Below are 17364 nucleotides of genomic sequence, written 5' to 3'. Positions count from 1 at the left end.
GTTATAGGTCAGGAAAGGAGGGTGAGTGCCTGGAGCCAAATTGTGCAAATCAGCTGGTTTCCTGAACAACAACAACAAAATTATATATTCTATTAATTTCTTAATTGTATTACTCAACCAGTTCTTGCATTGCAGGAAAAAAAAAGATATATTCTTTTTAGATTAAATTTGATTCATTTTCATATTTGCAATCATGCAATGCATACTATTCTTAACTATACTTTTCTGGTTTGAGATTCGACTGGTAAAAATGGATTATTATATTTTATCAATGTTCAATAACCTAGAACTGTCAGCATATAGTGTAATAACTTTTTTAGGTTTTGTTTTTCCATTTTAATATCCAATGTAAATGTCATTGAATAACATAAGCATGTGGCATTTGTTAGTGACATGCATTATGCTGATTTCATGTTATTTGATCTCAGATTAATAAAGTTCTCACCTCTTGAGGTCGACAGTGGTGACGTTAAAAACCACACCTTTGAGCCAGAGGATCATGAAGAGGCGTTGGGAGAATGGACAGTTTCCGATGCTCTCGCCATCACAACCAGCCTACGAACACAGAGACACTCAGTAAGTCTTATTGCCAGTAGACCAGTCCTCATGTTCTTTTTTTTATTAGGAAATTTCAATCAATAAAATACAAACTCTTATACAGTTTTTCTTATATAATCACCTTTAATCCACACTTAGAACATTAGTTACAAACATTAGTTCAGAAATCCACTCCGCGGCAGCTTCCACATTCATGTTCCAGACTAGAGGGAAGAGACTGGATTGCTAATGAGAAAGTGTTATAGCGCCCCCTGCTGCTGCTTTAATATTTTGATGAACATTAAGAAAAGAGTTTAGAAAAGAGATTTTTTAGTAAAAAAATAATTACTCAAATTTTGTCAGATTAACCCTTTGGTTAACAATTTTCTTAATGCCTATGTAATGCATTATAAAAGTATTTTAATGCCTTGTAATGCACCTCATAATGCAGTGTATGGTCTCATTAATATTTGTAAACACAGTTATAATACTTATAATTATAATTAACCACGCCTTTAGAAAGTATAATGCATTAAAACACATGACGAACAACCAATTTCAGATTTGCAAATATTATAATGCATTTTAACTTTGGTTACAATTATTAATGAAAATACAAAATGCATTATTATGGAAAGTATCAATTCCTTCATAATGCATAAAACATAAAGGCTTCAAGTAAAGTGCTTAAAATCGATGTTCTGTATTAAAGGTGTAGTAAGCGTTTTTTTGAGAAATGCCGTTGATATGTGAAATCAACCTAAACAAACACATCCCTTCATTCATTGCTCTGCAACCCAAAATGCACAAACATGTAATGCACGATTGCATCTTAATGGACGGATGTCTGAAGCCAAGCAAAATAATGTTTAAGGAAAAATTAAGCATAGATGACGAACAAACAACAAGGAAGAACAAAATATGAACACAGTACACAAGAGTATATATACAAACAGACACTCAAAACCTTCCTGTTACTATAAGGTTACATTACAACAACAGCATTTCTCCAATGTTATAAACATATGGAGCAGAAACAACGCAACCTCTGTCCGTTTTCAGGCCTTCCTGTTTAGGTCTCTCCAGCGCTGGAAAGCTTTTCTAATATTAGCATGGTTAAGCTCTTGCATTATCAGAATCCTTCTTTTTCCAGCGATATTCCTCTGAGCTTTTATCTTTTGTAATGTCTCTCAGCCATCTCTGTTTCTTCTGTCTTTCTTCAAATCTCGCTCACTTTCCTCTCCCATCATGAGTGGACATAACCCCAACTGCTGATTCGCTACAAGTGTGTTGTGGCGCTCAGTCTGATCCACTTTCAACAGTGTTTCTCAGAAATTGACATTACTTATAAATCACTTTCTACATAAAAATATATAAATGCCTACATCTCTCAAGACACATCAGAGGTTTTGCAATAAGTGCAATATATTGCATGTGATCTGCTCTTTATTACTATTCCTAGTGTTTTACATAAATACTAACAATTTCACTCAAGAACACTCCTAGTGTTTTTTGACATTATTTTGAAAAACTGTACAGATTGTACAACATAGGCGCAAATCGTAGAGGGGTCCGGGGGGTCGGGAGTCAGGACCCACCTACTCTGTGTGTTGTCTTTCCTTAAAATAATTGTGTAAGTAGTAAAAAAATAAAAACGCAAACAGGGCAATAAATGCATTTTAAGATTAGAAACATTTTGAATCCCCCTCTCGTCTCACAGCGGTTTGGTCCATCACACACCTCACCTACATACACAAGTCCGGTGGAAGAGTACAAAGTTCTTCAGTAGTTGTGGAACTGCAGTAAATAGTTTTTTTTTTTTTTTATTCAATATGTTTAATATGTTAGCAATTATTGTTTGGTCCTATAGATTGTTGCAAGTCTCCCACTACAACTGACACGGCGATAAGCCTATGTGTGAAGATATGTAGAAGAAACAAGATTGTTTAATAACTATATTATTATATATATATATTATATATATTATTTAATTATATTAAATAATTATATTTAATAGTGGCTCAGTGGTTCATGTAGGTTGTCTACAAACCAGAAGGTTGGTGGTTCAATCCCCGGTTCCACCTGACCAAGTGTCGAAGTGTCCATGAGCAAGACACCTAACCCCAGCTGCTCCCGACGAGCTGGATGGCGCCTTGCATGGCTGACATCGCCGTCGGTGTATGAATGGGTGAATGTGAGGCAAAAATGTAAAGCGCTTTGGATAAAAGCGCTATATAAATGCAGTCCATTTACCATTCCATTTATATTACTGCATGGTGAACCTATGATAATAATAAAAATAATATGTATAGCACTTTCCATACATGCAATGCAACTAGAAGTACTTCACAAGCATAAAAACAAATAATAGGAATACAAATTCACACAAACTCAATATAAAAGGTTAAGCAACAGAAGGTTCAAAATGTAAAATAAAGAAATTGGCAATACAATGTCAAGTCAATATCAATGATAAAACCGTCACACCATATTATTAATCTGATAAGTAACTTTAAAAAGATATATCTTAACCTGCCTACAAAAATATGAATGCTCGGAGCCTCTTTCACTTCATTAGGTAGAGAATTCCAAATATTTGGAGCATAGTGGCTAAAGGAAGTACCAGCAGACCGTTTATGAATTACAGTATACAATCACCTAAAGGATTATTAGGAACACCATACTTATACTGTGTTTGACCCCCTTTCGCCTTCAGAACTGCCTTAATTCTGTGGCATTGGTTCAACAAGGTGCTGAAAGCATTCTTTAGAAATGTTGGCCCATATTGATAGGATAGCATCTTGCAGTTGATGGAGATTTGTGGGATGCACATCTAGGGCACAAAGTGCCATCTGAATGTCTCAACAGAAATCGAGACTCATCAGACCAGGCAACATTTTTCCAGTCTTCAATTTGTCCAATTTTGGTGAGCAAATTGTAGCCTCTTTTTCCTATTTGAAGTGGAGATGAGTGGTACCCGGTGGGGTCTTCTGCTGTTGTAGCCCATCCGCCTCAATGTTGTGCATTTTGTGGCTTCACCAATGCTTTGCTGCATACCTCAGTTGTAACGAGTGGTTATTTCAGTCAAAGTTGCTCTTCTATCAGCATGAATCAATCGGCCCATTCTCCTCTGACCTCTAGCATCAACAAGGCATTTTCGCCCACAGGACTGCCGCATACTGGATGTTTTCCCTTTTCAAACCATTTTTTGTAAACCCTAGAAATGGTTGTTCAAAATACTCAGACCGAACCGTCTGGCACCAACAACCATGCCACGTTCAAAATTGCTTAAATCACCTTTTTTTTACCATTCTGACATTCAGTTTGGAGTTCAGGAGATTGTCTTGACCAGGACCACACCCCTAAATGCATTGAAGCAACTGCCATGTGATTGGTTGATTAGATAATTGCATTAATGCAAAGTTGAACAGGTGTTAGCAGATTAGCGCTAGAGGACCTCAAACTACGATTTGGTAAATATCTTGACAGACAGATACCAACTATTGCTTTGTGTTGTTTTCCATAAGATTTTCAGACTTTTCAGTGCAGCAAAACACCACACATATCAATACAAGTACAATTTTGGCTGTATTATTTGTGTCCCCCTTCAAAAATTGCCATTGAGAAAATTGTAGTTTATTGTTCCCCCAACTGTTAGATGAAATTTATGCCCATGGGTTTAACCATTAAATATATTACTATTTAATAATTTTTGCTAAGGGGTTTCATTACATTACTCTAAGAAGAACGCTTGCACAACACGAGTCACGCTTTCTGAATAGCCCATTATAATATTATTAGGGCTAAATAATAATTTTCCTTAAATGAATCCTTTCTCATAGTTTTGTAAAGTAAATGCCTTAAAACATTTAGTTACTTTTTTTAGGTCAAGAACATAAAGTAATTTACTTTATTTAGAAAGAAAACAATTTTACGTCAATATTGTAAGGCAAGCCCCTGCAGTACCGCCATAGACCCCATGGAGGTCACGGGCTGCCTTTTGACTGGATGCCACTAAATTGGGACAAGCACCAGGAGAAATTGTGCTTATGCTCATTTTAAAATCTATTTAAATCTGAACTTTTTAAAAATGAGTATTGCAAATAAACAAATTATACAGTATTACAGTAACACTAATTTAGCGTATTCAGTGCTTAAGTAAGTGACTGTGCTAATCACATTCACACTGCTACTGTACGTCTCTGCAGTCGAGGAGATCAGGTGTCCCAAAACAGCGGCAACACTAGTACGAGACCAGCTATAGCTTACATTGTGACATAATACCCAGCACAATATGAATTATGCACACCGCATTCATTAACCGCACTCCTGGTTTTGAGAAGAACATGAGGAGCGTGCTGTCAAACATATAATAGGTATATCAACACCACAAATGAATATACTTCTGTTGAATCTTTTCTAATTTATTACAGTTTGTTTTAATTACAAGGTTCGAGAGGCAATAGTAATAGCAAATAATGAGAGCCAATACATTGCATAACACAGTCAGATAAATGAGGCAGATGGTATGTGAAAGGTCAGGACACTTCCAGTTCCACTCATCTGTCCATTCTGGCAAATTCAGAACAGAGAGGCAACTGGAAGCAGAACAATGAGCAGCTACAATCTAGAAAGTGCAGGATAATAGGCCAGTTTGCTATAGGACCGGTTGCACTGTAGGGCAGCAGATCAGGGCTGTAAACAGACGGGGTGTGACTGACTGACAATGCCTTGTGTTTAGTATTTATGCTGTTAAATACAAAGATTATTGCCTGTAAGAGGATCTGTTTGTTTTTTTAATTATTTGAGTTGCTTAAGTATGTCTGCCATTGGCACATGAGATGCATCATCCATCAATCATACAACTTTCAACATTATTGAAGCATGTAGTAATGCTTTGTCAGTGCATACAGTATGTTTGCTTTTTCATATGTGGGTTAAGTCACTTTGCAGAGGCTATCTATGATACAAATATTATATATTCCTGACTTTGTCTATAATGTTCAGCTCTAATAAGCTTGTTAAATTATTTGTGATGATGGACATTACTTTTAAAAACTGTATTTATTTTGTATTTGTGTGTGATGAAAACAAATTGTAGTCTAATAATGTTTGCAGCTCTTATGTTTAACTGTTTGTTGTGTTGGGCCCATTTGGGGTCAAAAATAAATACAAAAATTAGGTGTCAACGATATAGCGGTTCCATATTGGTTATCGGACAATATTATATTTATTTATATTTTATCATCAATATTTAAATGTATTTGTATCAGTCAATATTAATCTAAATTAATATATGTGACCAATTTGGGATATTTAATTTCATATAGTTATATTAGTAGACTAATAATAATAAGAAGAATGAATTTAATAAGAATGTTAAATGAAATCTTTACCAAATCCATTTTTCATACTTCATATATGTTGTCACTTTAAGCATTTGAAAGGACATTTAAGCATTTTGAATTAGTGTAAAATAGTATGTTTTATTTAGAGTATTTGGATTTATGAGTTATTGGCCATAACATGAAAATAATTATTAGCCTATTGGCATGGTTTAACACCACCATGATACACAACCGATAATCTATAAACATACTGAACTACTGGCATTCAAACATCACTCAACTTACATACATAGTCAAATATGCTTGTGTAACTCTAGAACAACTATTGAGTAACACTGACACCATAACTCCATAAATATTGCCTTTACTTCTGCATACTTTAATGCTAGGTTTTTCTCTTACCTTGACAAATAGCTCAATATCAGGTTCTTGACCGTCTCCCATTGTAGACACTTTCTTTTAATCAAGTACCTCTTCTGATCTGTCACCTACATCCTCCCAGTAGTATTTTGCAGATATTCTGGGTTAAATGTCAACGTTTACCCACACTCGCTTAAATTCTGTTTGTTCTCTTTACCCACGTTAACTTAAATTCAGTTTGTTCTGTTCTTGACGGGCATCCAATGGCACCAGGTGTTATGTCAGCTCAAGCCCAGATGAAAGGTGAATCTAGCTCTCTCCCAAACAGGCATGATGTAAAAGGGAGGCAATAGGTGAGAGGTTTTAGTTGGGGGTGGAGCTTTACTTTGCCCCGCCCCTTCCACAAATAGCTTGAGCTTTTAACCGTGATGTTGCGAAATGACCTTGAAACGCGTTTTGAAATGGGCCCGATTCAGTATATTTGGTTCATGCACATATATTACATGTAAACACAGACAATTCATGAATTTCGATGGAGCCCTATAAATACACTTGTTTAGAGTCTTGGCCACTAAACTCATGTACCATCTTGTCCCTGTATAACTATGTGACATGTTCATGGCCCAGAAACTCAAGAGTAGAGGAATGAGCCACATGCATTTTTAATGCAGTCCAAGTCACAGGCAGAACGCTGGCAGGCAACGGCAGGTTATATTTGATCATCTTGTGGAGCCCAGGAGAATAAGATTCCCTGTTAAATATTTTATGAGCTGGCTTTGGTTTATAGCGTGAATTTGCGCTCAAAGTTTTCAGACGTGACTGATATGAACCTGTGAAATGAAGATAACTCGTTTGACTTCTTAATATGTAGTTGACTGTCCTAGATATGAGTGAAAACGATGTGTGAATACTCAACAAGTAAGCAAGCATTAATATATGTGGCCCGTTTCTTTAGCTTCAGAATTTTAGATGTGACAGTGTTTAAACGTGTAATGTGTGTGGAATGCATTACAGTGCAACGTCTCTCCAATATTGCAAGTACCTTTAGTGAAACTGACATTTTGAGGTAACAAACATTAAAACATTTTTTTTTTAAATCCTCAATCTTAAATGTTCTGAAAGCCATTTTGGATAAATATGTTTCCACATGATATAATAAAACTGTAATATGCAGTTAAGATTATTGACACCTGGCAATATATAATACACCACTAAGCAGTAGTCTCAATTAACTACATATCGTCCAGTGTAGCACAATTACTTTTATATTTTATAATTTATATTCATTAAGGCCCATATATACAGCACCTTCATTTTTTGGAGCATGTGTATTTTTTGGAGTATTTTTTTCATCTGTGAAGGTTCACAGGAGCATGTGGTCTCCATAATCCTTAAGAGAAGAAGTTTGGAATAAGAGCCTAGAGTGGGTCTTTTTGTCAACTGAGGAATCAATAATTTCCTTGAGCGTATATGGGGATGGGAGAAACTTACAGAATGACAAACACTACTGCAACACTCTAGCGATCTGGCTTTTATGGCAGAGTGGCCAGACCTAAGCTTCTCCTCACTGAAGACACATGAAAACCCACTTGGAATTTGCAAAAAAGCACTTAAAAGAGTAAATTGTGGTGGGAGCAGCATCATATTGGACAATGAGCACACCATAAGACTCTAAGGGCACAGCCAAGACAATTGGTTAAGATATTATTTGACAAAATGATTTGGCAAAAAAAAAAAAAAAAAAATATATATATATATATATATATATATATATATATATATATATATATATATATTACAATACAAAAAAAAATCTTTAACCATTTTTTTTTTATAATATTGGGATAAAGGGTGAAGATTTTCCCAGGTCAGACATATATTTACTCTACTGGGTGTCAGAACTAACTTCATATACACTGATTTCTAATATTGTGTTGGTCCCCCTTTTGCTGCCAAAACAGCCCTGACCTGTCGAGGCATGGACTCCACTAGACCACTGAAGGTGTGCTGTGTTATCTGGCACCAAGATGTTAGCAGCAAATCCTTTAAGTCATGTAAGTTGCGAGCTGGGGCCCCCATGGATCAGACTTGTTTGTTCAGCACATCCACAGATCCTCGAATGGATTGAGATCTGGGGAATTTGGAGGCCAGTCAACACCTTGTTGTGCTCCTCAAACCGTTCCTGAACCATTTTTGTGGCAGGGCGCATTATTCTGCTGAAAGAGGCCACCAGTGAATACTGTTTCCATGAAAGGGTGTACAAGATCTGCAACTATGCTTAGGTAGATGGTACATGTAAAAGTAACATCCACATGGATGGCAGGACCAAAGGTTTCCCAAAGCATCACACTGCCTCCACTGGCTTACCTTCTTCACATAGTGGATCTTGATGCCATATGTTCAACAGGTAAGCAAAGTACACGCACCCGGCCATCCATGTGATGTAAAAGAAAACGTGATTCATTAGACCAGGCCACTTCTTCCATTGCTCCGTGGTCCAGTTCCGATGCTCACGTGCCCACTGTTGGCAGTTTTGGCGGGGGACAGGGGTCAGCATGGGCACCCTGACTGGTCTGCATGTATGCAGCCCCATGCTCAGTGTATTCTGACACTTTTCTATCAGAACCAGCATTAACTTCTTGAGCAATTTGAGCCACAGTAGCTCGTCGGGTTTGATCGGATCACCCGGGCTAGCCTTCGCTCCCTACAAGCTGGAGACCCTGTCTCCAGTTCACCACTGTTCCTTCCTTGGAGCACTTTTGATAGATACTGACCACTGCAGACCGGGAACAAGAGCTGCAGTTTTGGAGATGCTCTGACTCAGTCATCTAGCCATCACAATTTGGCCCTTGTCAAACTCGCTCAAATCCTTACGATTGCCCATTTTTCTTGCTTCTAACACATCAACTTTGAGGACAGAATGTTCACTTGCAGCCTAATATATCCCACCACTAACAGGTGACGTGATGAAGAGATAATCAGTGTTATTCACTTCATCTGCCATGTTATGCCTGATCGGTGTATGTATATATATATATATATATATATATATATATATATATATAGAGAGAGAGAGAGAGAGAGAGAGAGAGAGAGAGAGAGAGAGAGAGAGAGAGAGAGAGAGAGAGAGAGATGGTAACCAAACTAGTTGAAAAATAGTAATCAAACTTTGCAACTGTGAATAGCTCCAACTATCAACTAACTATCTAACTACTGTTGTCACTTAACCTTAGGTTACTCAAAGTGAATTTTATATTTAAGTGTGCTGTACATTGCACTGTATTAATATGTATAGATTGCTCTATATAAATGATGAAGAGTGATTAGAAAAAGAACACTACAACTGCTGTGTCTGTTAAGATAATAATAATAATTAGTTACATTTATATAGCGTTTTGACCAAAAGATAATCAAGATAATTACCAAATCACATGGTGCCATTTATTAAAATTATCCTGCTAAAAGGTCTGTCCTAATCCCATTATATTATGCTTTGACATTTTATTATGTAATCTGAACTGATATGGACATTATAACATCATCGCATTCCAGGAAAAGAATGTGTGAGCTAAAATAGGAAAGATGCATTGGCATTTGATCATATCAGCTGAGCAGCCCCCTCTACTGGAGGAAACGTGGTATGTTATTTTGCTACTTTTTTTGTTTTTGATATACACTCACCTAAAAGATTATTAGGAACACCATACTAATACTGTGTTTGACCCCCTTTTGCCTTCAGAACTGCCTTAATTCTACATGGCATTGATTCAACAAGGTGCTGAAAGCATTCTTTAGAAATGTTGGCCCATATTGATAGGATAGCATCTTGCAGTTGATGGAGATTTATGGGATGCACATCCAGGGCACGAAGCTCCCGTTCCACCACATCCCAAAGATGCTCTATTGGGTTGAGATCTGGTGACTGTGGGGGCCATTTTAGTAGAGTGAACTCATTGGCATGTTCAAGAAACCAATTTGAAATGATTCAAGCTTTGTGACATGGTGCATTATCCTGCTGGAAGTAGCCATCAGAGGATGGGTACATGGTGGTCATAAAGGGATGGACATGGTCAGAAACAATGCTCAGCTAGGCCGTGGCATTTAAACGATGCCCAATTGGCACTAAGTGGCCCTAAAGTGTGCCAAGAAAACACACTACAAATTGCTTAAATCATCTTTCTTTCTCATTCTGACATTCAGTTTGGAGTTCAGGAGATTGTCTTGACCAGGACCACACCCCTAATTGCATTGAAGCAACTGCCATGTGATTGGTTGATTAGATAATTGCATTAATGAGAAATTGTACAGGTGTTCCTAATAATCCTTTAGGTGAGTGAATACTGTCTATATATACTGTAACTATATGAATGACTAATAATAGCAACTAATAATGCTTCAGTGTACTTGTAATTCAAACCTGATGCAGGAAAGACTACAGTGTCTTTGCATACAGTAAATTCCTAGTAAATTATATTTTGTTAATCACTTTTTGATGTCAAAGCAAATGGATTTCATTATTTAAACACCATATAACTACGGGTTACATCACTGATGGTGTGTTGCATTATAATTTCATCATGGAAAAAGAATTCAATGAAGAGATTCAGAATAACTCCAAAAAAACATTCTTGGTAAGGAAATTCCCAAAGTCTCAAACTGAGTCTCTTTTTTTCAAGGCTCAGTTCCTAACAGGATCGATGTAATCACTGCAGTGAATAATTAACTTCTGCATTGTGCACATTTGCTGGAGTGTTTTGGCTGAGCCAAAGTCCATTAAGCGTTTTAAACTATATTTTTTAAATGTTTAAGGTCACACTTGAGGAATCATGCCTGACATTCTGTTTAATCAATGTTACAAATGTGTGGGAGAGTGATTATCTGGATCTGATTATCACGTTGCTGGTGCATTTAAATGCCCACAGAAATGGTCACTAATGTCACTAAATCAAACTCTCTGTTGTGGTGTTTTATATTTAGGATGATTTTTAGAACTATATCTTTATCGCTATTGTTACGGTTATTGTCCTTGGTGTGAACGGGCCTTTGAAGTGGTTTCTGTGAGACTCAGGAAACAATGATACATCTTTTAATAACAGGAGTTAAAACAAATAAAACACTTTAAACGTAAGAAGTAAATGTGCATTTTTAATATGTCAATATTGATTCTATTCAGTAACACCAACATCTGTAAGATTTAGTAAAGGCGGATATGTCAGTTTTAGTCATAATCATCTGCCTTCAGCAGGTCATTGTGACATTTAAGCACAGCCAACAAGATTCAATTCATTACCAAGGCCAACATTCATTTGACAAATGCTGTTGGACTTTTGTTTGCAATCATTTCTGCGAGTTCTCTGTCAGGCCCTATAACAAAAGCAATCTGATGTTGTGCCACTCAACAACTACTTAAACTTTGTTATTCTTTCTTTTTTTATGATTATATATGGCCATAATATAGTTATGCAATGCTTGAAATGTTCCTAAAGGTTTTTTAAGGACAAAACCTTTATCACGCTATATTCACTGGTGCATGTTATTGTATCTTATTTTCAACTATGAATCATTAAAAATAAAATTCTTCTCTATGCCATGTTTGTCCTGGAATGTGATATAAACATGAACATGAGCCTGAATCGCAGTTGCTCAATCGGCTGAGTGACCGTGTCATGTACACTGAAGTGTTCCTCGGGTCAGGAGTTCATCCTGGTTTCCATGACTGTACGGATCCCAGAGTTAATGATTATTCATATTGTCTGTCATAGTAAACCTTCTAAAGGAAAATGAATGGCGATACAATCAGTTCAGAATGTATAACTACTACATGGGCTGTGAGCAAGCACAGAAACCTTTGAAAGCTCCATTGAAGTTAATGATCAAGAGGAAAATGGTACCTGAATGAATCTTACCAATCTTTTCTGTAAATGTTAGGCCATTGTGCTTAACATTGATTTTTATCTTCACCTAATGATTAACTACCTGCTTGAGATAATTACATTCATAAAACTTCTATTAACATAATTTCAGTCAGCCTGATATTCTTTTGTATCCTTTAATGTCAAAACTGATTTTTATTTAATAAGATAGTATAAATTCATAATGCCAAAAACACTTTTTATCTTTGGCAAATCAGCTTAGATAATTTATGTGCTTCAGATAACATAATGTTTTGAGTTTCTATTTATTAAACGTCTTGTATCTCCTTCGTTGTATTACCTCAATAATTGTCTTGCTTTCGGTTTTATTTTTTGTATATTTGTTTTATTTTTTGTTTTATTTTGTCTATTAGCATTTATTGTATTATTTCTGTAAATGTTCAAAATAAAGCCTTTCATTCATTCATGCATTCAAAAAAAAAAAAAAAAAAAAATCTATGAACTTACCACTGTTTTGAGAGTTTTCCAAATGAGTTTTGAGAGATTGTGATTGAAATGACAAGGCCAAATACAATTAAAAAAAATTAATTTAATTATCATAATTATTTTAATAATTATCATGATTATAATTTTTAATATTTAAAAAATACAAATTTAGTGTAGTTGAACTAATTTGTTTCATTTGAGTTGGCTCTACTCAAACCAATAAATGATTTTGAGCATTAGGATTTACAATGGGGACTATAATGTTATATTGTTTAATAATGCTTAACACATTACATTTTAGGATATAAACTCAGATGTTAAATTATTTCAAAATGTATCAAAATAATTAATTGGTTTGAGTAGAGCCAACTCAGATTAAACAAATGAGTTTGATCAAATGAACTTTTATGAGTATTTAGAACTTTTCTTGAGTTCCCAAAACCAAACATTTTAAGTCATCTGAATTGTTTCATTGTTCTGAGTTTAATGAACTTGTTTCTTTTTATTTAGACTAACTAAAATTTTAACTAAACTGGGCTGGGATTTTACTTTCAGCATGCTTTGCCATAACACTCAAAAGGGAGAGTAAATGCCTATTATGTTTGTTGCGCAATATAAATGTTAAGTGGGAGATTTAGTAGTGTTTAATGTTTAGTTACGATAGTTTAGAAGAGTTTCTGAATATTTTTTTTTGTATGGTTACCATCATGGTGACAAATGGAGCATAAGCCTGGTTTGAGAACAGATATTCATTAAATTAAATTTATTAAAATGATATTGCTGTCCTCATTCAGCAAGTCTAAAGCTAGTAAAGCATTGCATAACAAATGAATATTTATTGAGCTAACTAGTCAAAGCTAGTCAAATTTCTACTACTAAAAATGTGAGATTTCAATATATATTTTAAAGTTCAATGTATGAATTAGCTTACTCAAATATTTCAAGTTCAGAGCAATTAAAATGTATGATTACAATGTAAGTTCTGCTTACTCAAACTGATTGCCTCAATTTTTTGAGTTTTGCCAACTTATTTGTGTTTACAGTTTAGGGGTTCAGCAATCAAAAACCACTGATCAAGTGAACATTATGTCTTCATATTGTCTTCATTGGTCAAAGGTAAGCAGAAATATGACAAACCACATCACTATCCCAAACCACACCCAGCTGACCTTTAGACTCTGAAATGTTGTAATGCCATCGTTTAAAGCTTTCTTTAAAATAAAATAAGAATATTTTTTGTAGCTGTCAAACACATCCCCAAATAAACCACCAGCCCTTACCTTGACAAAAAGCGCAATATCAGGCTGGTTAGGGTCAGTAACCGCAGTGGTCTCCTGCTGCTCGGCGCTGTTCTCCACGCTCTTCAGGCTGTAGTCAACCACCTCCTCCGGCTCTGGAGATCCGTCTTCTGGAAGACTGTAAGCCATAAGCATGTCGTCGTGGACCAGTGAGGGCTGGTCATAACAAGGGTCTCCAGTCCCCTCTAAAGATGAAGACCTTCCGGACCCATATCCATCTCCATTCTGCAGAGACGCCACCATCACCTCGCTTTCGATCTGCTCTCCTCGTTTACCGGAGGGTGAAAGCTGAGCCTCTTCTTCTTGAGTTGTTTCTCTCGTATCCATGTAGTCCGGAGACGTTTGATTGACCGTGCTGTAGATCGGCTCCCCGCGCGCGCCTTGATTCTCATATTTCGGCTGTGAGTTACTGTTTATGTTCTCGTATGGCTTCTCATATATGTTTTCGGTCCTCTCTTCGATTTGTTCATATAAGTTTTCTTGGACGTTTTTGGCCATGATTAAAGCTCGTCCAGAACTTTGGAGAAATGCGCGGACGTCTGGAGAAATGGGAAAGTCGAGCCTCGGCGCTCACCTGTTGCAGCGGACGATGACAGATCACTTATAAATGAACTTTGCTCGATGACTGTCATAAAATGTGAGCCGTAAATAAGTGACTGCCCGCTAGGACTTCATATCCTCTTGAGATCCCAACAAAAATTGCTTTTTTTTCATTGCTTATTAGCATTTTATTGAATATAGGCCTAATCGATTGCCACACCCTAAACGTTTTGGTATGACACAAAATCTCATCCAGTCGAGATTAAAAAAGTGACATGTAAGCTATCATGTAATATATACATATATATATATATATATATATATATATATATATATATATATATATATATATATATATATATATATATATATATATAAACCTATAATAGCTAGACACGCACACAAAAATAATTTCTGAATCTCAAGAGTTGCTTTTATTTTTCTATGGGTTTTCTTTATAAATCCCCTTCACTACGCATAATAGGCATGTCAGCGTAATATCACAGGAAATTCTCTGTGATGAGTCATTTCTGAGCGAAGTCCAGGGAATGAGTTTATGTTTAAACACAGATGGGTTTATCCTCCATGTTCTGGTTTTGCTTACACGGCAAAGTCATACCTGTTTAACGCAGTTTGCGTGTGTATTGTTTTTCATCCCCCCTGTTTTTTGTTTGTTTTTGTTTTTTGCTAAACAACAAAACCAAAAGCCATCAAAACTTTTTTTGAACTTCTGAAAATGGCAACTTCCAAACCTCTCCAAACTTTAGGATTTCCTACACATAGCAGTTTAGATTTAGATTTTTTTTAAGCATTATTTGATGTAGAAAGTATCTGATGACATTTCTTTTAATAATAATATTTTTTTCTTTTTTTATGAATTAATGATGAATTTATGAATTTTATCAACCGAGTCGTTAGAAAGGGAAATGCTCAGTTATAACCACTAGGTGGCAGTGAGTGATCAGGAAAAGTAATAAATTAAATTAAAAAAAGAACGAAAGAAAGAAAGTAAAACAACACTACAGCAGTATAGTACCATCAGATGTTGCTAATTTTAAAGATGCTGGGAAAATATCCAAGAGGCTTTTTTTTCTCACAACAGTATTACTTTATTTGACATTTGGATAATTTAAGTGTATCTTTAAATGTGTTCAAATTTAGCATTTTGTATGTTTGGACAATGTTTATACGCTCAAATAATTTTTCATTACAGAAATTTTGACAAAACCTCTGACCCTTCATAATTAATTATCCATAAAACTTTTTGAAGGGATTATTTTGGCCATTAAAGGGATAGTTCACCCAAAAATGAAATTCTGTCATCATTTACTCCAGCTCAAGCTGTTCCAAACCTGAGTTTCTTTCTTCTGCTGAACACAAAAGAAGATATTTTGAATAATGTCAGTAACCAAACAGTCGATGGACCCCACTGATTTCCATAGTATGGTAAATCAAATATTATGGCAGTGAATTGGCCACATTTTTGGGTGAACTTTAAATCTTGCATGCCATCAGTAGTAACATATTGGATAATAAGTGAGTGTTTAAAATTAGCAAATTCAGTTTCTTATCTTTTCTGTGATCATGTGTTGTATACTGAGACCTGAAAGTGGTCCCATACATTAACTTTCACTGTACAAATCTGTTTACTGTGCAGCCTATATCTAGTTTCTTTCTGTGAGTGAGGTGGCCTCACAGGAAGTGCAGAGCTAAAGGTGTGGCTCATCCTCTCTCTCTCATGTCAGAAGCACAAAACACTGCAAAATAGCTGTGGTGGGGATGTCATGTTTGTGTGCAGGCACCATCTACCATGCAGCATTAGAGATTTTCCCTTTAAAAAAAAATCATATTTAAGCTTTAAAAGTACTTGATGCTTGTACAAAAGAAACCTCAGAAACTTGAAAAGTACATTACTACATTAGATAGATAGATAGATAGATAGATAGATAGATAGATAGATAGATAGATAGATAGATAGATAGATAGATAGATAGATAGATAGATAGATAGATTTAAAACTTAAAAGGTTGCAATTCAAGAATGCTTTGGAATATAGACATACATTTGGTCTTATTTAAAAAAAAAAGACACTCAGCAGATTATACAAAAATTCAAATGTACTGTACTAAATATATTTAATTTTAAAATACAGATTTTACCAAATATTTTTACTATAAAATCAAAGCCAAGTGTCTAACCAAGTTGTGTTCCAAATTTGAAGTTGATATCACAAAAAATAAAGTTCCTATGAGATTTTGTTTAGGCGCTACTCCAAAAATAGCCATTGGATGGCTCCCTCATTCAACTGATTTGTTATGCATTCGGTAACATGTTAACACATTTCTGTCCAAATATCACTTCTATCACAAAATTTGGAACCTTGAGACTTCCAGTGATATGTGATCAAGATTAGAAAGGTTTTGATTTAAAATAAATTTTGTAATATAAAACCTGACACCATCCACTAGGGGAGGAGGCGATGAGCCTGTATAAATTGTCTTCTGTTGAACATAAAGGAAGATATTTTGAAGAATATGGGTAATCAAACAGTTGATGGTCCCCATTGACTTTCTATAGTATGGCGAGAACAAAAATACTATGGAAGTCAAGGACATGTTTGTTTAGTAACATTCTTCGAAAATTATTTTTGTGTTCAGCAGAATAAAACAGATCCCACAGGTATAGAACAATTTGAAGTGAGCAAATGATCCCAACTATCCCTTTAAGCAGTTAATATAACTGGAAATAATATAAACATCAGAAGAAAGTACTATTATAGTGGTGTCCATATACCATAGACCCCATATTATACTCATATGTACAATGACACATGCTCAAAAGCATGGTAAAACATTCTCTAACATTTTCTAAACTATTAAGCGTTATATGCATTTTTTCACATTCCTGCATTGGGAACATTAC

General features: G+C 35.5%; 1 protein-coding gene across 3 annotated transcripts in view; it reads left to right on the top strand.

The window, feature by feature from the left end:
- Positions 1 to 17364, top strand: part of mark3b (MAP/microtubule affinity-regulating kinase 3b) — a 107640-nt gene that overhangs the window by 9201 nt on the left and 81075 nt on the right. For all 3 annotated transcript variants that reach the window (XM_067418031.1, XM_067418036.1, XM_067418033.1), the window contains exon 3: positions 429 to 576. In XM_067418031.1, the coding sequence (XP_067274132.1) occupies positions 429 to 576 (148 nt within the window). The remainder of the gene's footprint in view (positions 1 to 428; positions 577 to 17364) is intronic.

Source organism: Pseudorasbora parva, chromosome 15 (assembly GCF_024679245.1).
Source record: "Pseudorasbora parva isolate DD20220531a chromosome 15, ASM2467924v1, whole genome shotgun sequence".
In the NCBI taxonomy this organism is placed as follows: Eukaryota; Metazoa; Chordata; class Actinopteri; order Cypriniformes; family Gobionidae; genus Pseudorasbora; species Pseudorasbora parva.
Note: the sequence above shows the minus strand (reverse complement) of the source record. Positions and strands in the feature narration are given on the sequence as shown.